Below are 27,811 nucleotides of genomic sequence, written 5' to 3'. Positions count from 1 at the left end.
TTCCTATGTTTCCCGGACACCTTGTATCCAGGAACATTTAACACCCTTCTTTGAGCCAGGTCTCTGTTATAGCCACATCATTATTTCCACATGGCATTCTGCACCTATATCTCACCAATCTTATGAAACACACTCTGTGCATTCACATACATGCACATTAACCCTGATATAGACTTTATTACTTTCTCCCTTACTCTGCCCTACTCTTGTGCGATCCATCTCTCTCAGTATTCTGTGCACCTTGGTATTCCTCTCTGATATTTCCTCCTGGTTCCCACACCCCTGACAAGTTACCAGTTTTGCTTCCCTCCAATCTGAGCTCCCTCCCAGGTTCCCATCCCCCTGCCAGTCTAGTTTAAACCCTCCCCAACAGCACTAGCAAATCTCCCTACGGGGATATTAGTCCCAGTCCTGCTAAGATGCAACCCGTCCATCTTGTACAGGTCCCATCTGCCCTAGAACTGGTCCCCATGCCTCAGAAATCTGATGCCCTCCTCCGACACCAGTTCTCCAGCCACATGTTCAATCCCTCAGTTTGCCTATTCCTATGCTCACTAGCACTGGGGGACTGGGAGTAATCCTGAGATTACTGCTGTTGAGGTCCTGCTTTTAATCTCCTTCCTAGCTCCCTAAAATCTGCTTTCAGGACCTCAGGGGACTCCTGCACTACCTGCCTGGTTCTCTTAGACTGCTTGGCAGTCACCCATTCCCTCTTTGCCTGCATGCTCCTAACCTGCGGTGTGACCACCTCCCTAAACATGCCATCGACGTAGTCCTCCACCTCGCGGATGCACCAGTGACTCCAGCTGCCGTTCAAGTTCTGAAACGCAAAGCTCAAGCTTATACAGTCGGTAACACCTCCTGCAGATGTATTTGTCCAGGACACATGGTCCTTCCATGATTTCACAGGCTGTACCTTCCACTCGGCCGAGCTGCGTTGCCATACCTTAACTTTACGGACCATTTATTATAAGTAGAATAGCTTACCAGTTACACATCTACCAGCTCCATCCACTGCACCGAAGGAAGAACCAAATAGTGGAGGGTTAAAAGGTAGAAAAAAGGAGCACCTCCTCTCCACTTCACCAAACTTCCCACTCACCAAACTCATATCACCACACTCTGCTTACAATATGCACTCTGTGTGCAAGCTGCACCCAGACCTCTGTATTTATACTATATCTGAAGCAGAAACTGCAGCAACCAGATTGGAATGGGTTAGCGACTTAACTAATCAGCTACTCTGCAGTAGAGCCTGTTAATCCCTGCCTAAGGATGGAAAAATTTACTTTACTTTATTAACTTACTTTATTTAAATGTTAACTGCAGATCAGATTTTTAGAAAGATATTGACACTTAAAAATCCCCACTCAGCAAACTCTTAACTCTACACTCTGCTGTATCTCCACTCTCCATCTGTCTGTCCATCCCAGTCCCCTTCACTGTCGGTCTCTCTCTCTCTCCCCCTCTGTCCCAGTTCCTTTCTCCATCAATCTCTCTCGCTCTCTGTCCGTCCATCCCAGTCCCCTTCTTCGTCTGTCTCTCTCGCTTTCTGTCCGTCCATCCGTACCAGTCCCCTTCTCAGTCGGGGTCTCTCGCTCTGTCCATCCCAGTCCCCTTCTCCGTCGGTCTCTCTCGCTTTCTGTCCATCCGAGTCCCCTTCTCAGTCGGTCTCTCTCACACTCTGTCTGTCCGTCCGTCCGTCCCAGTCCTCTTCTCCGTCGGTGTCTCTCGCTCTCTGTCCGTCCGTCCCAGTCCCCTTCTTTGTCTGTCTCTCTCGCTTTCTGTCCGTCCATACCAGTCCCCTTCTCTGTCGGTCTCTCTCCGTGTCTCCCTGTCCGTCTCTCTCTCTCTCACCAACCCCCCAACCGTGTCTCCGTCAGTCTCTCTTCCCCCCCCCCACCGTGTCTCCGTCAGTCTCTCTCTCCCCCCCACCGTGTCTCCGTCAGTCTCTCTCTCCCACCCCCCCCCCGTGTCTCCGTCAGTCTCTCTCTCTCTCCCCCCCAACTGTGTCTCCGTCAGTCTCTCTCTCTTCACCCACCCCCCAACCGTGTCTCCGTCAGTCTCTCTCCCCCCCCCACCCCTGTGTCTCCGTCAGTCTCTCTCTTCCCCCCCACACCGTCTCCGTCAGTCTCTCTCTCTCCCCCACCCCCCCCAACCGTGTCTCCGTCAGTCTCTCTCTCTCCCCCCGTGTATCCATCAGTCTCTCTCCACGCCCAGTGTCTACGTCAGTCTCTCTCTCTCCCCCCCTCCCACCGTGTCTCCGTCAGTCTCTGTCTCCCCCCCGTGTCTCCGTCAGTCTCTCACTCCCACCCCCAGTGTCTCTGTCAGTCTCTCACTCCCACCCCCAGTGTCTCCGTCAGTCTCTCTCTCTCTTCCTCCCCCCCCCCCGTGTCTCCGTCAGTCTCTCACTCCCACCCCCAGTGTCTCCGTCAGTCTCTCACTCCCACCCCCAGTGTCTCCGTCAGTCTCTCACTCCCACCCCCAGTGTCTCCGTCAGTCTCTCACTCCCACCCCCAGTGTCTCCGTCAGTCTCTCTCTCTCTCCCTCCGTGCTCCGTCAGTCTCTCTCTCTCCCCCGCAGTGTCTCCGTCAGTCTCTCTCTCCCCCAGTGTCTCCGTCAGTCTCTCTCTCTCTCTCTCTCTCTCTCCCCCCCCGTGTCTCAGTCAGTCTCTCTCCCGTGTCTCCGTCAGTCTCTCTCTCTCCCCCCCCGTGTCTCCGTCAGTCTCTCTCTCCCCCCGTGTCTCCGTCAGTCTCTCTCTCTCCCCCCCGTGTCTCCGTCAGTCTCTCTCTCTCCCCCCGTGTCTCCGTCAGTCTCTCTCTCTCCCCCCCCCGTGTCTCCGTCAGTCTCTCTCTCTCCCCCCCCGTGTCTCCGTCAGTCTCTCTCCCCCCCGTGTCTCCTTCAGTCTCTCTCTCCCCCCCCGTGTCTCCGTCTTTCTCTCCACCCACCCCCACTATGGTGCTTGCCCCCCCCCCCCTCCCCTCCCCTCCCGTTTCTCTGTGGCGCTCCACCCTCACAGCCGCCTGGACCTCCTGGGCTGCTGCTGGTTTAAAAGCCTGCCTGACTGTGTGCTCTCTCAACGCCGCCTCGTCCCTCGCTTCTGGCTGTGCACTGGCCTGCTTTCTCCTCTTCCCTTGACCCCTCTCTCCCCCCGCAGCAACCATTCCGCTCACTCATTGAACCGCCTGAAAGCAGCAGCGGTGGCCGATCCCAGCTCGCCTCACTACAAACCGCCAATCAGCACAGCTATTATTTTTACAGGAAAATACTACAGGTTAGTGTAGATTGTTCAATTTTACAAGTCCAATAGGAAACATTTGCTGAGGAGTTTAAATAGATGTATGTAACCAATACAAGAATTTTGAGAATTATGAACTAAATGTACATCGGCATTATTAACTAGGACACAAAACACTTCAATTGGATGAATAAATGGAATAATTTATTCAAGCGGCATACTTTGTCTTTATGATTGCAAAATGAACAGATATAGAAGATTGAAAACAAATCAAAGTGTAAATCAACATAGGTTGTGCAAAAAAAAGTCATTAAGGAGGAATCTGTTAATATTGAAGTTCACAAGCAACTCTGATGACCAAAACATTTGTGTCTTCATACTTGCAAACTGTTGCCAAAAATAACTTCCATTTATATAGTGCATCACATCAGAATGTCACAAAAGGAGTTCAGTTAATGAATTATTTTTTTCCAATGTTATGTAGCCAAATAGAACAGCTAATTTTCACACAGCAATATCTGATAAACAGCTATTAGGTTCAACAACCAGTTTATCTGTTCTCGGTAGTTTTGGTTGAGGGAGGAATGTTGGTCAGAACACAGGAAAACTCCACGCTCTTCTTCGGATGGTGCCATAGTATTTTTCACAGCCACCTGAACAGGGAGATGGTGTCTCTGTTTAGCACTTTATTCAAAAGATGGTATCTCCATTGCTGCACTAAAGCATCAGCAGTGGTTATGTACTCAAGTCCTAAACAGGGGCTTGAACCCATCACCATCTGACTTAGTCGATTACAAATGGATGTCGTCCCTCTTGATATAGTTGAATCAATATTGACACCTTCCAGTTGCAACATAACCTTCATTTTAATTATTTAACATATAACACAGCATAGGAATTTGAATTACAATAAGGATTATAGACAGGTCCGATTATTTTAAATAGAACCCTTATGCTGTGCTGATTACAAACATTAATATTGCCCATCAATCAGGTGCAGTTCTTCCTATTTTATGCAAGTCTAATTTAATGCAACTTTGTCCCAATATATTGTATGTAACAGAATTCAAATTGTTTTCGGAAATCTAATGCAAAATTTGTTCGTTGAAATATCTGTGGCACCACCTACCTTAACTCACTGAATTTACTTTTTCAAATGGGAAAAAGAGGGAATTTAAGAGTGCATGTATACTACAAGCAGAGTATCAGAACAGAGTTATTCTGGCTTTGGATGACTGTCCAGAGGAATGAGTCTCTACATTTCACTTCGCTGTCAGGGCAAGCCAGATTCCAGACCCAGGTTTTATTTACACAGTAGTTGGTGTCGTGTAGAAGATAACTGCATAACATCGATGCTGCCCTTTGTTTAAGTGCTTTGAATGGAACTGCAATTCAAATTTTGACCCTTAATACAACTGAAGTATATAATTGACTGTATTTGATTGACTGTACTATTAAACAATTGGCCCACGCATTACAAAAAATGAAATGGGGATGATTTTCACCTTTACAGCTTTCGCAATTAACTGACAGAAGGGATCACCTGCCTATTATAGAACACATCCAATTTTTATAAGCGCCAAGCAATCTGTCAGTTTATCACCTAAGTGATAAAAGTAAAACATTACCCCCAATTTTTCTGCTTTGAACATTATTGCAAGTTCTATGATCATTTACACTGATATGTCTGTAGGAGCAATTAACTGTCAATTTTACTTTGAAAATTTGTTAGTATTTGTTTTATACTTGCCCAACCATAAATTTTTAGAAAACTGTCGAATTAGAATAAAAACGGTCTGTACCTTCATACTCTGGTGACATCAGATTAACAATCTGTACAATAGTACCTATGAAGCTTATTCACATACTAATCTAAGCTAGTGTACAGTAAAATATATCAATGCACGATTGCTTTTTAGCCCATCACATTCACCATTTTGGTCTAAGGATATACTGTATTAATCAAGAATGCTGCCCTTTGAAGTACACAATGGATTAAGTGAGACATCTGTGAAATACTGGTATTCAGCATGTAGCAAAACAATGGTTGAAATCTTCTAAGTAGATATGATAAAATATCATCCACTGGTAACTCAAACACTGCACATCATTTCAGTTTAAGTCTTAATGATGGCCTAATCCTCTTCTGTAACTTTCAGGGCAGAAATCTAATATCCAAACGACTCTCAAAAGGGGTCAAATGTATGCATACATAGTATTACAAAGCATTTCAGACAAGGCTCTGTAGCTCTAATGTGCAAAAAGCAAGAGCCATTTAAATTACAGTGTAAAACTGTATAGTAAATTTTTTTTAGTAAAAAAAATTGTTAAAGAGCTACAATTTCTACGAAACTATATGGAACTTAAAACTGTTACAAATGATCTGCCAGTTCCATAAACCAAATGAAAAATTGGAATGAATTGTCTGCATCTCTCAGAAAAGAAAAATATGTAGGTGATCTGTTTTATATGGCACCTGAAACAAGTTGATATCTACCTATTGCACAGGTATTTTTAACTAACCAAAGCAAACAAAAAAGCCAGAACAAAATCAGTACTTACAATTACCACTTGTAACAACCGTAGTCATATGCAAAATAAATTTTGTAGAACTGAACAAAATCTCTTTTTTGTATTATTCCATTAAAAACTGGTCAAGAGATCGCAATTTCAGTAAACTCCAAAAGTTCCATTCACCGAGATCTCAATTATTCCTCTTGCACTGCCATGTGGATGGGTGCTCATCCTGCAGATTTCTGAATTTGTTTCCATAGCGGAGCCACCAGGTGAGCCCAATAAAAATGCATAAAACAGATTCCACATAGTAGCCATCAGTTGTGATTGAACAGGAACCACCAGATTTCACACAAAGCTGTGTGGGGCAAAAGAAAATGGAAAACGAATGTTTCAATTTTACAGACAGAAAACTGATTTGTTGTGAAGCTGATCAAAAAAACAGTCACACAATACTATAGAGCAAGCATTTCTAGTTTTAGAAAATGAAAACTCACTTCAGAATCAACTGCAGATCTACAACTTTGTTCAGATGCACCTATACACTTCTTGACTGTGAGTGGGTCCACCAACCAAAGAGCTAATGTAGCTGGCCAGTTTCCAGCAAGATTGGAAACAGTATTCAATAGTGTCATGTATGTTCCACCAATCGAAGGATCACTAATTTTAGCATTAAATGCCATGACTGCAACGTACATGCTATAGACAGTCACCTAAAGGAAGAGAATATTTAAAAAGCTCAGTGATACATTAGACAAATAGTGCAACGTAATTATAAGTAAAAGCAAAATACTGCGGATGCTGGAAATCTGAAATAAAAACAAGAAATGCTGGAAATACTCAGCAGGTCTGGCAGCATCTGTGGAAAGAGAAGCAGAGTTAACATTCCGAAGAAGGGTCACTGACCCGAAACGTTAACTCTGCTTCTCTTTTCACAGATGCTGCCAGATCTGCTGAGTATTTCCAGCATTTCTGGTTTTTATAAGTAAACTGTCTTTTTAAAAAAAAAAAATCTATAATAAACTTCACTTAACAGGAATGACCAGCAAAAATCTAGATTTAAAAAAAAAATTGGAGCCTTGTGTCAAAGCTTCAACGATACTTTCCACAGCTTTATTTCGACATAAACGTTGGAATCACTATGGTTTCTAATTTTTATCAATGACTGACTTAGATTCAGAACCACAATACAAACTGGTCAAATTTGCAAACAAAGCAAAACCTGGAGGGGTGATAGAATAAAGACAACAGGTTAGAAATTACAGAATGATCTGAATAAATGGTGTGTGGGCTAAACAATGGCAGATAACATTTAATGCAAAGTGTGAAGTATTGCACATAGGAAGAAAAAGTGGGAAACATCTATATTCCATGAATGGTGCTAAAGGTACAATGGATAGTGAACAGTAAGGAAAAAATTATTTCAAAATATTCTAAACTGTGAGAGTAGGACAAGTGGACCGAGGTTCATACCAGTAAGAACTGATATTGGGAAGTTCTTCACACAGACAGTAATCAACAATTGGGAAAGGAGTTCCACATAATAGTGGAGGGGAAAATCTTGGAATAATTAAATAAAAATTAGATACAGCAATAGGGTTGTTTTCAATGAATGAATTAAGATAGGTCGAATCATAATTCCATAAACAATTGATCAAGCTATTATGTATAGTCCCTCTAATCTTTCAACTTAGGTAAAGGTACCTTAAACATTTGTAACCTAAACAATAATGGACTACAGAATCTTGTAACATCTCTAATCTCAACGATGTATGATGTAGGTTTGAAATATCTATAATCTATGTAACAAATATTAAGATAGTCTGAAACATTTCTAATGATCTTGTTACTTTGCACTCCAGCGACCTTCTTATGCCCATTTCTGAAGTTCTTTTTATCTGAGCTCTCATCTCTGCATCTCAAGATAAGCATGCAACAACTAACTTCAAGTCATATTTAATACAAATCTAACCAGGTGACACAAGATGCATGAGCAGTGCAATGACTGCCAATTTCCCCTCTTCCTTGTGGTAAGGTCAAGGTGATTTACAGATTTACCTTCCCACAGATTTCTCCAGTGACATTCAGAACAGATCAAGTCATACCATTCATCAGATGAAGTCAGACCTCCACTGATTTTGATTAATGTACAACCACTGCTATGAGGCACCTTTACCGGAATTGAAATATCAAAAGGATTATACTCAACAGCTTGATTAATTGTTTATGGAATTATGATTAATTTCAAACTTGGACACATTTTGAACCAGGTCTGACTAAGGAGCCCATTAACGCACTAATTATAGATGTACAGACCCACAGACTCATTACGTTGCCAGCATTGGTCACTGACAAGGAAAACAAACCTATTTGCATAGTGTTCTGGCTCCCAATTGCAGTTTAAATCTTAAATATTAGGAGAGAAACAGGACCATACTGGAGAAACAACCCGCAGCCTTTATTTTCTATCTCAGCTCTTTTTCTTTTTAAATGTTAACTGGATGTTCACAATCAGTTTGAAAAAGGACAGGAAGGGTTTCTCTGAGGTCCGGATACCTGGATGTCTGCTTGTCCAGAAATATGAATTAATGAGTTCAGGTTATGCTTTATGGAAAGTCCCAATGTAATTAGTCCTTTTCAGAAATGCATTTCAGAATATTGTACATGATTCTAATGCATTACATGGAATCTTTTCCATTGTTATAATGGATACACTTACTCACCTGATGTAAGGCATAACTGAACAGCAGTACTCCATAATAATAAACAGGAAACTCTGTGCCATGTTTCACCATAGGAGTCCAAAAAACCACCAAAGCAAATATCATACCCATAAATAATCTGTAAAAGGAGAGATGCAGTCACATACTATTTTAATTAAGGTAATAAAATATAAAATACAATGTAGTCTTTGCAGTCTGTACAAAAACATTAACACAATTACATGAACACTAATGGTTCACAGTCAAAGATTAATGCACACTTACCTTTGCATTTCATTTCACAATGCAAAAAAGAATTACAGTCTAAGTAGTATTTTAAGCTAAAAATTACAATATAAACTTCATTCATGCATACATATTAATTTTCATATAATGATGCATTGTTAGTTTATTTAACACAATACATAATGTGTCATTTACAGAAAAACTGTGCAGCCTATTTGATAAAACGGACAATGGGGTAGATTTCATCAGGGATTCTCCCTATCTCCTGTCGTAACTTTGATAGAAGACTGGCAGATAAGCCGGCAATATGGCACAAGCATCCATTTATACCATTTCTGCTGATGCTACAGCAGGAGATCAGGCAACCCTGCCACCCACCCCCCAGAAATTCTAGATAAATATGTTCATCAGTTTTGGGAGACAAATCTATACAAATCCTCAAAATTATAACTATTTCCTGGTCTGTTTTGTTCATTATGTTAAAGGACTATTACCATTAGACATAGGATAGCTCCAGCAGCCATTTGGTGGGCATTGTTCATGGTTGGGGAACACCTCACAGTTCACACAAAGCGTTTGAAACATATTAACTTTTCCCCAAGGAAAGGAAGCACACCATTCAGTTGGAATAAAATGTATGTTTGATTAGCAACTCCCTAATTGAGAACTTAATGCTTAATGTTTAAGTCTGCACTGAGCGCTGCTGGGTCTGGTGAGAATGAGTTATAAGGGTTAATTTCTATCTAAAGTTTAGTTTTTTCTTCAATTTAGCAGTTAACTAAAAATTACTCAAGTTAAGAGAAGGTAAGTTTTATTCCAGCCTTAAAACAGGGGTATACAAGCTTTCTGTGAGCAGCTGTAGCTAGTTACCTAGGTAGCTGGCTTAAACTGGTTTTCAGAAGCTTGATTCAGTTGTTTTTCAGAAAGAATAAAAGCACGGCTTCCTCAATGCGGCTTTGTCCGCACTGAGTGCTGAGAGCAGAGAGTGTAAAGTAGGAGTTTGGTGAGAGAGAGTGTGTTCAGTGAGGGCGGTGCTCCTTTCTTTCTTTATCTTCCTACCTTTTTCAGCCTCAGTAGCCAGCTCTTGCTTTGGTGCAGGGGAAGAAGCCGATTGGTGAGTAACAAGTAAGTTATTCTCCTTATTCTAACTGTAATAAATAGTTTTTAAAGTTACGGTATGGCAGGTCAGCTCGGTCAAGTGGAATGTAGATCCTGCGGTATGTGGGAAGTCACGGACGCAACACGTGTCCTGGACAAATACATCTGCAGGAAGTGTCACCGGCTGCAGAAGCTTGAGCTCCAGGTTTCGGAACTCGAGCAGCGGCTGGAGTCACTGTTGCGCATTCGTGAGGCAGAGGATTACGTGGATAGCACGTTTAGGGAGGTGTTCACACCGCAGGTTAGGAGCATGCAGGCAGAGCAATCTAAATGAACCAGGCAGGTAGTGCAGGGCCCCCCCCCCTGTTTTCCATTTTGGATACTGGTGAGGGCGATGGTTCCTCAGGGGAGTGCAGCCAGAGCAAAGTCCATGGCACCACCAGTGGCTCAGCTGCACAGGAGGGGAGGAAGAGTGGAAGAGCAAAAGTGATAGGGTATTCGATAGTCCGGGGATTAGACAGGTGTTTCTGCAGCAGTAAACCTGACTCCACGACAGGGTGTTGCCACCCTGGTACCAGGGTCAAGTCGGTCATGGAGCAGCTGCAGAACATCCTTCTGGGGGAGGGTGAACAGCCAGAGGTCGTGGTCCACATTGGTACCAATGACATGGGTAGGAGGAGAGATGCGGTCCTGAAAGCAGATTTTAGGGAGTTAGGAAGGAAATTAAAAAGCAGGACACTTACAGCAGTAATCTCAAGATGACTCCAAGTGTCACATGCCAGTGGGCATAGAAATAGGATGATTGATTGATTGATTGAACACGTAGTTGGAGAATTGGGGTAGGAAGGAGAGCATCAGATTTGAGGTAGGTGGGACCTGTATAAGATGGACGGGATACACCTTAATGGGATTGGAACTAATACCTTCTCACGGAAATTTGCTGGTGCTGTTGAGTAGGATTTAAACTAGCTTGTCAGAGGTATGGGAACCTGAGGGGTATCTCAAATTGGATGGCAGTAAAGCTGGTAACAGGAGGTAGAAAAGTAGCAAGCGACATTAGAAGGCAGGTGAAACAAAGGCAAGCATCAACTAGGCTTAGAATGCAGAATAATGTCATGATGACAATGTTAAGGGCACTCTACCTGAATGCACGCAGCATTCGCAACAAGGTAGATGATTTAAAGGCACAAATAGAGGTAAATAGGTATGATCTAATTGCCATTACGGACACCTAGCTACAGGTGACCAAAATCGGGAACTGAATATTCAAGGATATTCGACATTTAGGAAGGACAGGCAAAAAGGAAAAGGAGGTGATGTTGCACTGTTAATATGGGATGGGATCAGTACATTTATCAAGGAGGATCTCAGTTCAGAAGAACAAAATGTGGAATCTGTTTGCGTGGAGCTAAGGAACAGCAAGGGGCAGCAAACATTGGTAGTAGTTGTTTATAGGCCAACAAACAGTAGTAGTGTAGGGCATGGTGTTAATCAGGAAATTAGAGAGGCATGTAGCATGGGTAATACAGTAATCATGGGTTACTTCAATCTGCACACAGACTGGGTAAACTTAATGAGCACTAATGCTGTGGAGAATGAGTTTCTGGAGTGTGGTAGGGATGGTTTTCCTGAGCAGTATGTTGAGGAACCGACTAGAGAACAGGCTATTTTAGATCTAGTATTATGTAATGAGAAAGGGCTAATTAATAATCTTGTTACAAAAGAACCTTTAAGGTTGAATGACCATAATATGATAGAATTTTACATTATGTTTGAAAGTGAGGTCGTTCAATCTGAAGCCAGGGTGTTAAATTTGAACAAAGGAAATTATGAAAGTATGAGGGTTAAATTGGCTGAGATGGATTGGGAAAATACATTAAAAGGTATGACAGTACCTAGGCAGTGGATAGTCGTTAAAGAAATATTACATAGTTTACAGCAACTATACATTTCTTCAAGGCACAAAAACCCCAAACGTAAAGGCAGTCAACCGTGGCTAACAAAGGAAGTTAAAGATTGTGAAGGATTAAAAGGAAAGGCCTATAAAGTTGCCAGAAATAGTAGTAAACCTGAGGATTGGGAGGATTTTTGAATATAGCAAAGGAGGACCAAAATAACTGCTAAAGAAAGGGAGAATAGAATATGAATGTAAACTAGCAAAAAATATAAAAATGGACTGTAAAAGCTTCTATAGGTACACAAAAAGGAAATGTTTGGCTAAGACAAATGTGGGTCCATTACAGGCAGAGTCAGAATATATAATGGGGAATAGAGAAATGACAGAGAAGCTAAATAATTATTGTGTCTGTCTTCACCAAGGAAGATATAAGACATCTCCCAGAATTAGAGATCCAAGGGATTAGGGAGAATGAGGAATTGAAGGAAATTAGTAAGGTTGTATTGGAGAAATTAGTTTGGGCTGAAGGTTGCTAAGTCCCTGGAACCTGATATTCTACATCCCAGAGTGTTGAAAGAGGCAGCAATGGAGATAGTGGATGCATTGGTGATCATCTTCCAAAATTCTATTGATTCTGGAGCGGTTCCTGCAGATTGGAAGGTCGCAAATGTCACCCCACTATTTAAAGAAGGGAGAGAGAAAACAGGGAACTATAGACCTGTCAGCCTTATATTAGTAAGGAAAATGTTAGAATCTATTCTAAACGATGTGATAAATGGACACTTGGAGAATAATGATTTGATAGGGCATAGTCAACATGGATTGATGAATGGGATATCATGTTTGACGAACCCTTTGGAGCTTTTTGAGGATGTTACTAACAGAATTGAAAAAGGAGAGTTGGTGGACATAGTATACTTGGATTTTCAGAAGACTTTTGATAAAGTCCCCACAGGAGGCTGGTTAGCATAATTAAAGCACATGGGATCAGAGGTAATGTACTGGCATGGATTAAGGATTGGTTAACAGAAAACAGAGAGGAGGAATAAACAGGTGATTCTCGCATTCGCAGGCTGTGACTAGTGGGGTACCGCAAGAATCAGTACTTGGGCCCCAGCTGTTCACAATATATATCAATCATTTGGATGTGGGGACCAAATGCAATATTTCCCAGTTCGCAGATGACAAAACTAGGTGGGAATGGGTGTTGTGAGGAACATGCAAAGCGGCTTCAAGGGGATCTGGACAGACTTAGTGAGTGGGCAAGAACATGGCAGATGGAACATATTGTGTAAAAATGTGAGGTTATCCACTTAAGTAGGAGCAGCAGAGTATTTCTTAAATGGTAAGAGTTTAGAAAGTGTAGATATACAAAGGGCCCTGGGTGTCCTAGTCAATAAGTCACTGAAAGCTAACATGCAGGTGCAGCAAGCAATTAGGAAGGCTAATGGTATATGTTAGCCTTTATCGCAAGAAGATTTGACTACAGGAGTAGTGAAGTCTTGCTTCAATTGTATATAACCTTGGTTAGACCATACCTGGAGTACTGTGTGCAGATTGGTCCCCTTATCTTAAGGAGGGGATTATTGCCATAGAGGGAGTGCAACGAAGGTTCACCAGACTTGTTCCTGGGATGATGAGACTGTCCTATGAAAAGACATTGGGGAAACTGGGACTGTATTCTCTACAGTTTCGAAGAATGAGAGATGATTTCATTGAAGCCGACAAAATTCTTAAAGGGATAGACCAGGTAGATGCAGGTAAGATGTTTTCCTGGTTGGGGAGTCCAGAACCAGTGGACATAATTTCAAAATAAAGGGGAAGCCACTTGGGGCAGAGATGAGGAGAAATTTCTTTACTCAGAGGGTTGTGAATCTTTGGAATTCTCTATCCCAGAGAGGTGTGGAAGTTCAGTCATTGAATATGTTTAAAGCAGAGATTGACAGATTTCTAAATACCAATGATTTAAAGGGATATGGGGATAGTGTGGGAAAAAGGCATTGAAGTGAATGATCAGCCATGATCATACTGAATGGCGGAGCAGGCTCAATGGATTGAATGGCCTACTCCTGCTCCTGTGTTCCTATGTTCCATTCTATCTTCAAAGGATTCTGAAAGTGTACCTTGGACTGATTTACTTCACATCAGTAATCCTTCTGATAGACAGATGATTATCATGTGAAGTTGCAGACAAGGATCTTATTTTAGAGCCAGTTTTGAATCAAGTATTAGCACAAGAGACGTGACCTATTTTTTCTACAATTCAAGAAGGACTGGTTGAGTCTGCAATTGCTGTGTGTATACCATTTATCCTTTACTGTGGACCCCTGGCTTCCTACAGTAACCTAGGTATGGGCAGGTAAAGACACACTATTCATCAGTGTTGAACGTGAAGACAGTATTAGTGGCAAGCGTTCAAAAAACATGCTCAGAATCACATATATAGAATTGCGATCAAGTCCCTCTCCACTCCTACTGAAAATAGCAAGTTTTCAAAGAGGCTTGATCAGAATATTTGCAGCGGTTCCACATTTTTTGAGTTGGAGAGAAAAAAGATAAAATATATGCAGTAGCAGATATCAGATGGCATTGTTCAAAATGGTTTTACAACAACAGGGGTTTTATCAACAAAATAGGATGGGGACATCTGTTAATCAGAATAGTTACATTTTCCAAGTGTCAACAAAACATAGTAGGTAATTAGAGGAAGTTTACTTAAAAAAAAATCAACTTTTTCAAAAAATGAACTCAGATTACAATGAGGAAAGACACTGGATGGGATTCTAATTCACTCAAAATCCATTCACTTACACAGAGCTAAAATCAGGCGCACTGTCCTTCTCAACTTAGTGATTTCTAAAGTTTATAGAACACAAACAACTGGTGTGCAATCAACAGATCTTTTTCCCCTTGCTCTCACACAGTGCCAGTTTTAAAGCATAGACTCTCAATTTTATATTGAAAAATTATAAACTTTTACCCAAAGTCAAATAAAGTTGTCCTCTGGCTTTTTTCAAGTAACATTAAAAAAAATGAGCAGAAACTGCTTGGAGCTAAAGAAAAATATTTTAGATCAGTGTGAAATGATACTGATGCATCTTGGGAAACTGGGTAGAGTGTACAGATGTGATGCCAGAATTATTTCTGAGATCGCACAATGCCACATTATACAGGATGACAAGTTTGCATAAGCAGCTTCGGGGTGGCACAGTGGTTAGCACTGCAACCTCACAACTCCAGCCATCCGGGTTCGGTTCTGGGTACTGCCTGTGTGGAGTTTGCAAGTTCTCCCTGTGACCGCGTGGGTTTCCGCTGTGTGCTCCAGTTTCCTCCCACAGCCAAAGACTTGCAGGTTGATAGGTAAATTGGCCATTGTAAATTGCCCCTAGTGTAGGTAGGTGGTAGGAGAATTGAGGGAAGGTGGGGATGTAGTAGGGAATATGGGATTAATGTAGGATTAGTATAAATGGGTGATTGATGGTCAGCACGGACTCGGTTGGCCGAAGAGCCTGTTTCAGTGCTGTATCTCTCTATGACTATGACTCTATAAGCATCAAATGTGAACACAGAAATTTATAATGGAACAGCAGTCACAGATGTATAACAAAAAATTAACTGTTTCTGTAGATAGGAAGTACATGCAACCTAGGTCAGGGGTCAGCAACCTGTGGCTCATTAAGGACTCATGTGCAGCTCCTAACCTTGATCGATTGAACCCATTTTTCCTCTATCAATTTTTAGAAAGTTATTTAAATGTATTTTTAATTTAAAAGATTATTAGATATCTAAAAACCTGCTGGCAATGGATATTTTAACAGATAACAGCTAGAACTTGTGAAATGTTTAATCACAAAAATATGAAATTCTATTAAACTTGTTTGGGATCAAAAGTCATAAATTACAGCTGCACTCTTTTGGCAAGCAAAACGACATCATGCACCTTCGTGTTAATAGCTTATGTATCGCCCGCTAGCCGATCACGTGAGTCACTTGTCAACACAGATGAATACATCAAGAAAGGAACTAACCATGGCCCTTATTTTGAAGCTGCCTTGCTACAAAAAATTTGAATTTATTACAGGAAACAAGTTTTGCAACATTAGTAGTACTGTGCGGAATATTAAGGTCGACAGAAATTTATAAAAAATTATGAGCATTTGAATTTATTTTGAAAAAAGTTGGCATAGAGGGGTTAAAATGCCTACAACGACCATAAGGGACAAAACAGTGAAAATGGCCCCAGATATCGCCAGCCAGTAGCTTAAGGAAATGCATAAATTCAGCTCCAGGCTTCTCTACTGCCTGTGATGAATCATGTGATGATGATATTACGCAGATTGCTGTTCTTTGCAGGTACGTGAATGAGCGTCAGTAAAAAGGTGTTGCGTAGAAATACATGCATGTGTTTGTCTTGTTTTTCATTATTATTGGCATTTGAGTAACAGCATTGCAGCTCTTAAGATACTGCGTTTTTGACTAAATTTTAAAAATGGCTCCTCGTTATTAATGTTGCCGACCCCTGGTTTAGGATTTTAAAAATTTGTATATCTAATTCCTCTCCCCCTCCCTGCCATTTCTTTCAAAGGAAAAAGAGAAAGATACATTACCTAAATGGCATTGCCCAGTAAAAAATATTGAGAGGTTTTCGACCTGCTGTGTATTTGCTTATCACAAATGGCAACAATATTTGCAAAGGAACCATAGGTACTGCAAGTATAGCCAATTGCTCTTTAGGCACACCCAATTCAACCAACTTCAGTCCAGTTACTTCATCAGCAGCTGAGAATCCAATCTGTAAATATAGATGTTCAATGAAAACTCAACATAACTTTTGTAGTCTCTAAAAATATTTCTGTAGATTTTAAAACAGCATTTAATGCGCATCTAACTAAAATGAATTTTCACAAATGAAGCAGTAAATATTCAGTTATTCAAATTTCTACTCTAAAAGGCACAATTTAATAAATTATTTGATTATAGCAGACCTTGCCCGAGTCATTATGCCAGGTGTCTGCCACTACAAACGCATTTCAACAGTTTTTTAAAAAATTTACTCACAATTGTCCAGTGATGAGTAAATTTCCCATGACAGATCACTAGTCAATCAAAATGTAATTGTTATAGAATTTAGTTGGCTAACAGTAAAATTATTTAAAACTGCCAACATATCATTGATTTCACAAAGATTGCATGGAAGATTCTTTGTCACTCGAACATAATTACACCATATTGATATAATTTTGTATATGCATTTGAGTACTTTAACCATATATTTTTACAAAGAATAGGTGAATGAAAGTCTAGGAAACTTTTTCTTTAAAAAACAAAACTGGGAACAATACAAAGACAGCAAAAGGTGACAATGCAGATAGTGAGAGCTACAAAAATGGAGTATGAAAATAAATCTGCAAGGGATATCAATTTAAACACAAATTTTTTTTACAATTCTATTAGGAGAAAATAAAAGATGGTCAGGAACAATGTTGGCCCCTTGAAACCTGAAAGATCTTGTCAATGAAAATAAGGAAATAGTGAATATGCTGAATAATTACTTTGCATCAGTATTTAGAATGGAGGAAGAGGTCAGCATGCCAGATATCCCAAGGAAACTAAATATGGATCAGGGACAGAGACTCAACAAAATTAACACAAGCAAAATACAGTAACGAAGAAAACAATGGCACTTAATAGTTTCCATCCCAGGGTTTTAAAGGAGGTAGGTGAGAACATTACAGATGCCCTAAATATAATCTTTCAAACTACTCTCTATTCAAGAACTGTTCCTTCAGATTAGAAAATTGCATGTCACTCTGCTTTTTAAGAAACGTGAAAGAGGGCAACCAGGGAATTAGAGACCAGTTAGCCTAACATCTGTTATTGGGTAATTGCTAAAGTCTATAATTAAGGAAAGGGTGATTGAACACCTTGAAAATTATCAGCTGATTACAGAGAGCCAGCATGGATTTGAAAAGGGTTGGTCATGCCTGGTGAGCCTGAATATTTTAAGAAGGTGACTAAAGTAGCAGACAGGGGAATGTTTATGGATGTTATTTATATGGACTTCCACAAGGCATTTGATAAAGTCCCTCATCTGTTAGCTAAAACTGAAGATCATGGAATGGAGGGCAAATTATTGACCTGGTTAGAAAATTGCCAAACGGAAGGAGACAGAAAGAAGGGATAACGGACAGGTACTCAAATTGGCAGAATGTGACTAGTGGTGTCCCACAAGGATCTGTATTGGGGTCTCAACTATTCACTATATTTATTCTCAACTTAGATGATGGAATAGAAAGCCTCATATACACATTTACAGATGACACAAATATAGGCAGCAATGTTATAGTGTAGATGGAAGAGATATTGATAGATTAAATGAAGGGACAACACTGTGGCAAATTGATTTTTATTGTAGGCAAATGAGAGGTCTTCCACTTTGGGCTTGAAAAGGATAAACAGGTTACTTTCTAAATGATGAAAAGCTAGAAACAATGGAGGTCCAAAAAGGCTCAGGGGTTCAGGCATATAAATTAAAATTTTATGAACAGGTACAGAAAATAATCACTACGGCTAATGGAATGGAATACAAGGGGGTAGACTTCAGCTTCAGCTATACCAAAGCCCTGGTTAGACCACACCTGGAGTACTGTGAGCACTTCTGCGCACCACACCCTGGAAAGGATTTACTGGCCTTGGAGAGTGCAGCATCAATTTACTAGAGTGATACCTGAACTCGAAGGGTTAAATTACAATGCGAGATTACACAAACTAGTGTTGTATTCCCTGCAATTTGGAATATTAAGTAAGGGGTGATTTGATCAAAGTTTTCAAGATATTAAGTGGAACAGATAGATAGGGTAGATGGAGAGAAACTATTCCCACTGGTTGAGGAGTCTAGGACTCGGGGCAGAGTCTAAACATTAGAGTCAGACCTTTTGGGAGCAAAATTAGAAACCACTTCAACACACAAATGGTGACAGAAGTTTGGAACTCTCTTCCACAAATGGCAATTACGCTAGATCAATTGAATCTGAGTTTGATATAGTTTAATACCTTTAGTTAACAAAAATCTAGGTGGCAACATGGTTAACTCTTAACTGCCCTCTGAAATGGCCTAGCAAGCCTCACAGTTGTCAAGGGCAATTAGCGTTGGGCAACAAATGCTAGCCTTGCCAGCGACGCCGATATTCCATGAAATAATTTTTTTTAAAAAGGCAGGTATGTGGAGTTAAGTCTCAGATCAGCCACGATCTCATTGAATGGCAGAACAGACTCAAGGGGCTAACTTACCTACTCCTGTTCCTATGTTCCTGTGACATGAGGTTGTGACATGAATTTGTGAACCAGGTAGCTCTGGAACAGCTTTATACCATTTTGAAATTGTGGGCCCACAATTTGCAATGGAGCTGATCCAATATGCATACCTGACATGAAAGCATACATGCGGATAACAAACATGACTTTAAAAATTCTGTTATTTGAACAATAGTATAAACAATCGAACATCTGATATCAGGAATGAGTAAAACAGTTCACTATGATTAATTGTTTTGTGAATTTTAAAAAGTTTCACTATACATAGCAATAAATAGTATTTACAACACAGAAACAGGCCATTTAGTCCACCAGATCCATGCTGGTGTCCATGCTTCATTCAAGCCTTCTCCCACCATTCTTCAGCTTACCCCATCTATCTATACTGCTATTAATATCTCCCTCATGTGTTTATCTAGCTTCCCCTTAAATGCATCGATGAGACTCCTTAGATGCTGAAGCAGTCCATGCCCGCACCTGGACAACATTCAGTCTTGGGCTGATAAGTGGCAACTAACATTTGCACTGCACAAATGCAAGGCAATGACCACCTCCAACAAGACATAATCTACCCATCTTCTCTTGACGTTCAACAGCATTACTTTTGCTGAATCCTTCACCATCATCCTGGGGATCATCATTGATGAGAAACATAACTGGACCAGCCATATAAATACTGTGGCTACAAAAGCAGGTCAAAGGCTGGGAATTCTGCAGCAAATAACTCGCCTCCTGACTCCCCAAAGCCTGTCCATCATCTACAAGGCGCAAGTCAGGAGCGTGATGGAATACTCACCACTTGCCTGGACGAATGCAGCTCCAACAATACTCAAGAAGCTCGACACCATCAGGACAACGCAGCTTGTTTTATCGGCATCCCATCTATCACAGGCGCACAGTAGTAGCAGTGTGTATGATCTACAAGCTGCACTGCAGCACCTCCCAAACCTGTGAACTCTACCAGCTAGAAGGACAAGGGCAGTAGACGCGTGGGAACACCACCGCCTGCAAGTTTCCCTCCAAGCCACACACCATCCTGAATTGGAACTATTTTGCCATTCCTTCACTGTCGTTGGGTCAAAAATCTGCACTCTCTTCCTAACAGCACTGTGGGTATGCATACACCATATGGACAGAAGTGGTTCAAGGCAGCAGCTCACCACCAGCTTCTCAAGGGCATGAGCAACAAATGCTGGCCTTGGCAGTGATGCTCACATCAGAACTGATGAAAGGTCACTGACCTGAAACGTTAACTCTGCTCCTCTCTCCACAGATGCTGCCAGACCTGAGTATTTCCAGCATTTCTTGTTTTTATATCACTATAGAAGTGGCTTCAAAAATCACGTAAAGAATTCTTGAGCGATTCAACACCCAATTCTTACCCTGGTCATAAGCTGATTTTTCCCCCCATTCATTTGTGGAATGTGGACGTCGCTGGCTAGGCCAGCATTTATTACCCACCCCCAATTGCCTTTGAAAAGATGATGGTGAGCTGCCTTCTTGAATCGCTGCAGTCCTTGGGGTGTAGGTACACCCACAGTGCTGTTAGGAAGGGAGTTCCAGGACTTTGACCCAGCGACAGTGAAGGAACGGCGATATAGTTCCAAGTCAGGATGGTGTGTGGCTTAGAGGGGAATTTGCTGCCCTTGTCCTGCTAGGTGGTAGAGGTGGTGAATTTGGAAGGTGCTGTCGAAGGAGCCTTGGTGAGTTGCTGCAGTGCATCTTGTAGACGGTACACACTGCTGCCGCTGTGCATCATTGATGAATGTTGAAGGTGGTAGATGGGGTGCCAATCAAGTGGGCTGTTTTGCCCTGAATGGTGTTGAGCTTCTCGAGTGTTGTTGGAGCTGCACCCATCCAGGCAAATGCAGAGTATTTCATCATACTCCTGACTCGTGCCTTGTAGATGGTGGACAGGCACTGGGGAGACAGGAGGCGAGTTACTCGCTGCAGAATTCCTAGCCTCTTACCTGCTCTTGTAGCCACAGCATTTATGTGGCTGGTCAGTTCAGTTTCTGGTCAATGGTAACCCCCAGGATATTTATAGTGGGGGGGGGTTCAGTGATGGAATCAAGGGGAGAGATGGGTGATGGTTAGATTCTCTCTTGTTGGAGATGGTCATTGTCTGGCACTTGTGTGGTGCAAATGTACTCACCACTTATCAGCCCAAACCTGAATGTTGTCCAGGTCTTGCTGCATATGGACATGGGCTGCTTCAGTATCTGAGGAGTCGCGAATGGTGCTGAACATTGTGCAATTATTAGCAACCATTCCCAATTCTGACCTTTTGATGAAGCAGCTGAAGATAGTTTGGCCTAGGACATGTCAATTTCAATACAATTAAGTGTGATGTCATCTATTTTGGACCACAAAAGGATAGATCAAAGTATGTTTTAAATGCTGAAAAGCTAGGAATAGTGAAGGTCCAAAGAGATATAGGTGTCTATGTGCAAGATTAAAATGTAGAACTCAGGTGCAAAAAATATTAAAAAGGCCAATGCAATGTTATCTTTAACTAGAGGAATCGAATATAAAAGGGGAAAAGTTTTGCTACAGCTATACAAAGCCCCATTTGACCATATCTGGACTACTGTGTACAGTTCTGGGCACTGTACATTAAGAAGGATATATACTGACCTTGGAAGGAGTGTAGCACAGATTCACCAGAGTATTATCAGGGTTCCAAGAGTTAGATTACAAAGAGATTACATAAACTAGGCATATATTCCCTGCAATATCGATTATGAAGGTGATTTGATTGGAGTTTTTTTTTAGAATTTTGAAAGGAATCGATCGAGCAGATTGAGAATTTTTTTCTGCATATGAGGGACAAGGAAATATAACCTTAAAATCAGAGCCAGGCCATTCAGGAGGTAAGTTAGGAAACACTTCTGTGGTAGAAATGTTAAATTCTCTCCCATAAAAAGCAGATGCTAGTTCCATTAATCATTTTAAATCAGAGATCAATAGATTTTTGCAAGCCAAGAAATTAAGGGAAATGGAGCCAAGACAGGTGAATGGAGTTAGGATACAAATCAGCCATGATCTCACTGAATGGTGGAATTGGCTCAAGGTGCTGAATGGCCTACACCTGACCCTATGTTGCTGTTTGGCTAGGGAATGGCATATGGACACAATATAAAATATTTATGATAACAGTAGATTATATTGGAAAATTAGCCAATATCAATCTGGAAAAAATTATTAAGTTCAGAGTCCTGAACCATTCATTCAGCTTCAGAGCTGGTGGTCTATGAAAGAGGCAAATAATATTTATCTCAAGCACAAGTCAGTTTTGTTGACACTGCATCTTCAGTAGCTTGTTCTTTTACTTACAGCCTGAAAAATACACTTGACTGTCACATAATACATCTACAAATAAAATCCAAAATTTATGAATTATGCAATATTTAAAAGTGGTGTTAAACAAGTATAATTACATAAATGAAAATGTTACAAATTATACAAAAAGTGTTATGTATACTTTTGTTTCTAAGTGGTCTAAGATATGATTCCCATGTTAACCATTATAACAGCTTTATGAAAATGAGTTCACAGGGTTACAATTGACACATTAGCTGGGGCACTGAACTGGAATTCAAGATATCTATGTAACCCAGGTGGGCTAAATGTGAGCAGTGTTTTAGCCAGAAATAAGAGGAGAACCTTGCACAATTGTTAAGCAGATTTGGGTGTTGGTCAGGAGCAATTAAGGAATTTATTGGAGAGTTTTACTTCCCTCAAGCGATCTGTGGCTCCACTAAAAAAAAGTCAGGAATTTCCTCCAGAGGGTTTTCACAATCACCCACTGTAGTTTTGACCCAGATATATTGTGTAAATAGGATCTACCCATGTTACAATGGACGATCAGAAGAACCCTCAAGAAAATTTCCAGCAGTAATATTTTAAACTACTCTCTCAAGGAGGGATCTTTATTCGATATGCACACACGCAAAGATGTTAATGGTGTGGCCTAGAAGTGCACCCCACATTTATCAACGAAAACACAATCTGGAACAAGAAATATTTATATGGCATAAAACCTTATTACTATAAACATTGGCCGGGAGCTTCTGTTTGGTTGCACTTTTATTTGCAAAGCAATTCATTTAAAATCAGCAAAACACTGTGGAATCTTAAACCAAATTACGTTCAGTGCAACTAGAGTTTCTGCTAACTTATGCACTAGAAGCCGGCCCACCCACAAAATTGGCCACATCTCCCCGGTCGAATTAACCCACATTGCGAGTTTCTGCTAACTGTGCTGATTTGCAGGTCTTTGAGGAGACATTTAAAATTAAGCATTTGAGAGCAAGGGCACTAATAGGCACGCTTCAAAAACTTTCAAATTTTATTTACTGAGAAGCTGGCTATTAAGTAGCAAATGATTCTGTACACATTTTTAAAATAATTTTCAGTTATTTAATATCAATTTACACACAGACATGTGTTAAAAATCCTTATTTTTTTGTGATTTGTAAACCCATTTTCAGCTTATTAAACTGCACCAAGTTTCCACTTCTAAATAGATCAAGGAGTATTTCTTACAGCAATTTAAAAAAAATTATATTGTAAAATGCTGCCTGATTGTAAAATCTGCCATGAAGCAGCACAGTGATCGGTTAGTGAGTCTAATCGGAGACTCGGGGGGGGGGGGGGGGGGGGGGGGGGAAAGAAAAAAAAATGAGTTCCCAAAACAAGCGCAATTTGCACCAGTTCGCCAATTGTGCCCAAAGCAGAAACTCTACCCTAATGCTTTTTCTAAATAAAAACATCAATATTGGCAATGAAAGCAGAAACCAATCTAGCTCAAACGCCATTGAACACAGCAATTTTAACTTTTTTATTAGGGTTAGCAACAAGATAAAAGCAAACCCAATTGTAGTATACATCGTCAAATGTTAATTGACGACTGTACACCAATGTAACATAGCAAATGGTTCTTTTTTTTCTTAAAGTAATTTTCAGTGTTTTAAAATTAGTTTACCCACAGGTGGAGGACTAGACACTGATCAAAAATGCTTATTTTTTGGTGATAAGCCCATTTTCAGATGTATTAACCAAACTGCACCAAGTTACTACCCAGATATATCAAGGAATATCTGCAGTAGTTTCCAAGATTGTTATAAAACATTTAAGTTAAATCAGCTTACTTTTGCTGTTAGCAGCATGATGCAGAAATTTAAGACAGCAGGCATCTTTACTATACAGATGAGTGACTTGTAGGTTTCCTTGATTCCTTGCTGAGGATCATGCAACGACGTTTGTCCTAAGTTTTCCTTTTTAATTACCATAACAAAAGTTGTTGTCACCATGAAAATTATTCCCCAGAAAAACAGAAAACCTGGAAGTAGGAATTCAAGAAAAAAAAAGTGTGAAAAATCTGGAATTTCTCTGTAGACAATGCTTCTGTAATGACGAGAAAAACTGTATAAATACATTGTTTACACTTTAAAACTGGGTAGTCAGGTCCTATCCCGTTCCCGTCATATCAAGTGTGTACTAGTTAAAGAAAACCTATCCTACTACTACAAGAATACCACAGAAAATGTACAATGCTTTCAGAAGAGCTTGCTATCAATTCATGTTCTGTGGAGAAGAAGCCACTGTATTTAAAAATAGTTTCTGGATAGGTATGACACTGCTGGATAAGAATTGATATTCAATCTTGTACACAAGAATCAGAATATTACAGCGCAAAAGGAACCAATTGGCCCAAAGTCTGCGCTGGCTCTTTCGTTGAGCAATCCAATTAGTCCCACACCCCTGCTCCTGCCCTATATCCCTGAAATTGTTTCCTCAAAATATTTATCCAGTTTCCTTTTGAAGGCTACTACTGAGTCTGTATTTTTCACCCCATCAGGCACTGCACTCCAAAACCTAACCACACGGTGTGTAAAAAATTTTTTTCATCATGTCGCTTCTGGTAATTTTGCCAATCATCTTAAATCTGTGCCTTCTGTTTGTCAACTCACTAGCCATTAGAAACAGTTTCTCTTTATTTACTCTATCTAAATCATGATTTTAAATACTTCTAGTAAATCTCCTCAATGTTCCTTGCTGTAAGGAAAACAACCTCAGCTTCTCCAGTCAATCCTTGTAACTGTAATCCCTGATCCCTGGAATTATTCTAAAAATTTCTTCTGTACCCTCTCCAAAGCCTTCACATCCTTCCTAAAACCTAGAATCGGACACAATACTCCAGCTGGGGCCAAACTAGTACATTAAATAGGTATAGCATAATTTCCTGGCTTTTGTACTCTATGTCTCTATTTATAAAGCCCGGGATCCCATTCGCCATATATGCCTTGGTTAACCTGTCCTCCTGTGCCCTTCAAAGATCTGTGCACAAACACCTCCAAGTGTTCTGGAACCCTTTAAAGTTATACCATTTATCCTGAATTGTTTCTCATTCTTCGTACCAAAATGTATCTCCTCTCACTTTTCTGCGTTCAATTTCATCTGCCACGTGTCAGCCCATGCCTATGACCTCTTGAAGTCTATTACCATCTTCCTCACCATTTATTGCACTTGCAAGTTTTGTATCTTCTGAAAACGTCAAAATTGTGCCCTGTATAATTAATGTATCAACAACAGCAGTGGTCCTAGAATTGAACTTCAAAGAACTCCACTGTTGTCCTCTCTCCAGTCCAAAAAACAGACAGACATTCACCACAGCGGTTTTCTGTCCCTTAGCCAATTTTGTATCCAAGCTGTTACTGCTCCTTTTATTCCATGAGCTTCAATTTTGCTAACAAACCTAACATGTAGTACTTTATCAAATGCCTTTTGAAAGTCCACATAGACATCAGCTGCACTACCTCATCAAAAACTTCAATCAAGTTAGTGAAACACATTTTGCCCTTAATAAAACTGCATTGGCTTTTCTTTACTAGACTATGCTTTGTCCAAGTGACTGTTAATTGGATTATTGTTTCTACAAGCTTCTCCACCACCAATATTAAACTGACTGGCCTGTGATTATCGGTTTTCCTTCTCCCCTTTTTTTTTTGAACGAGGGTCTAACATTTGCAATCCTCCAGACTTTTGGCACCACCCCTGTATCTAAGGATTGGAAAATTTTGGCCAGCACCTTCGCAATTTCTACCCTTGCTTCTCTCAGCAACCTAAGATGCATCTAATTAGACTAGATGACAACCATTTTTAAGTTCTGCCAACCTTGCTAGTACCTCCTCTAGGTTATCCAGTATCCTGGTAACTTCTTCATTTACCATAGCTTCAGCAAAGTCCTCTGCCTTGGTAAACAAAGATACAAAGTACTCATCTAGTACCTCAGACATGCCTTCTGCCTCCACCAACAGATCTTCATTTGGTCCCTAATTAGCCTCACCACTCCAACAACCCTTTTATTGTTAATATGCCTATATGTGACCTTTGGATTCCCTTTCATGTTTGCTGCCAATCTATTCTTTACTGTCTCTTAATGCCTATTTCCTTTTTCAATTCTCCTCTGTACTTTTTAAACATACAGCCCGATTCTCCCTTGTATTATCAAGCTGACATCTGCCATACACCCCTTTTACTGATTCATCTTACTCTCCAACTCTTTCGTCATCTAGGGAGCTCTGGATTTGGTTTTCCTTCCTTTCCCCCTTTTGGGAATGTGCCAAGGCTGTACCTGACCCATCTCCTCTTTAAAGAATGCCAATTGCTCCATTACATTGCTACTGACCAGTCTTTGAGTCCAATTTACCCAGGCCAGATCCCTCCACAGTTTGCTGAAATTAGCCCTTGCCCTTCTCCATAAGTCATCTAAATCTTCGAGAGATGTTCCCCAATTATGACATTCTCCTCGTAACACACTTCACTTCATTCCCTAGGACTAGATGCAGCAGTGCCTCCTTCCTCATTGGGAAGGAAACATACTGATCAAGAAAATTCTCCTGAACCCACCAGAAATTCCTCCCCTTCTCTGCCCTTAATACAATCACTGCCCCATTCAATCTTGGCATTTCTTCGCGGACAAAGATTTTGGTAAAATTGTACTCATCAGTTGTAGGCCCGCTGGCGGCTAATCAGGCCTATCCGTGACCTGCAGATTCTCTCACAGCAGGTGCAAGTGAAGATGTAGTCGCTACTAGGTGAAACTGGATCTACCTGCTCCTCTTTTTCTTTTTCATGCTGGTTCTTCTCTCAGTCTGAAAGTCGTGTGTAGCTCTCCTGAAGTAACATCTCCAGACATCACAATTTATAGCCTGCTCTTCCCACTGGCAATGGTCGATGCGCCAGAGAGGGACTTCTTCAGGGAGTCCTAGAAACGTTTGCATGGGGCCCCTCTGTTTCTTTTACCAGTAGTCAGCTCTCCATACAACGCGATCTTGGGCAGGCGACTGTTGTCCATCCAGGCAACGTGACCCTCCCAACGCAGTTGGCTTTGCAGAAAGATGGCCTCGATGCTGGTGATGATGGCTGTTTCCAGGACTTCAATGTTTGTGATGCAGTCCTGCCAGCGGATCTTGAGGATGCTGCGGAGGCAGCGCTGATGGAAGCACTCTAGAAGGCGTACATGACAGGGGTATAGAACCCATGACTCGGCGCCATACAGAAGGGTGGTGAGGACTACGGCTTCGTACACTTCGAGTTTGGTCTGTGCTCTGAGGCTGTGGTTGCTCCACACTTGTTTGTAGGGTCTGCTGAATGGACTGTTTGCTTTTGTGAGCCTATTATCCACTTCCTTGTCTACGTTGGCAAACGAGATGACGCTCCCCAAATAAGTAAACTGCTTGACCACATTCAGCTTGGTTACCTCGATGACAATGCTTGCTGGTCTATATTCTTCTA

At 41.0% G+C, this 27,811-nt stretch overlaps 1 protein-coding gene across 1 annotated transcript in view; it reads right to left on the bottom strand.

Annotated features, from left to right (window-relative positions):
• Positions 1-3,420: 3,420 nt before the first annotated feature.
• slc33a1 (solute carrier family 33 member 1) overlaps positions 3,421-27,811 on the bottom strand; it is a 40,761-nt gene continuing 16,370 nt past the window's right edge. Inside the window, exons 3-7 of the mRNA XM_068042220.1 lie at positions 24,163-24,353; positions 16,303-16,487; positions 8,476-8,593; positions 6,250-6,465; positions 3,421-6,110 (exon numbers count right to left, since the gene is read on the bottom strand). Of these exons, the coding sequence (XP_067898321.1) occupies positions 5,943-6,110; positions 6,250-6,465; positions 8,476-8,593; positions 16,303-16,487; positions 24,163-24,353 (878 nt within the window). The 3' untranslated portion in view covers positions 3,421-5,942. The remainder of the gene's footprint in view (positions 6,111-6,249; positions 6,466-8,475; positions 8,594-16,302; positions 16,488-24,162; positions 24,354-27,811) is intronic.

Source organism: Heterodontus francisci, chromosome 11 (assembly GCF_036365525.1).
Source record: "Heterodontus francisci isolate sHetFra1 chromosome 11, sHetFra1.hap1, whole genome shotgun sequence".
NCBI lineage: Eukaryota > Metazoa > Chordata > Chondrichthyes > Heterodontiformes > Heterodontidae > Heterodontus > Heterodontus francisci.
This window is presented reverse-complemented; position numbering and strand designations above follow the sequence as displayed.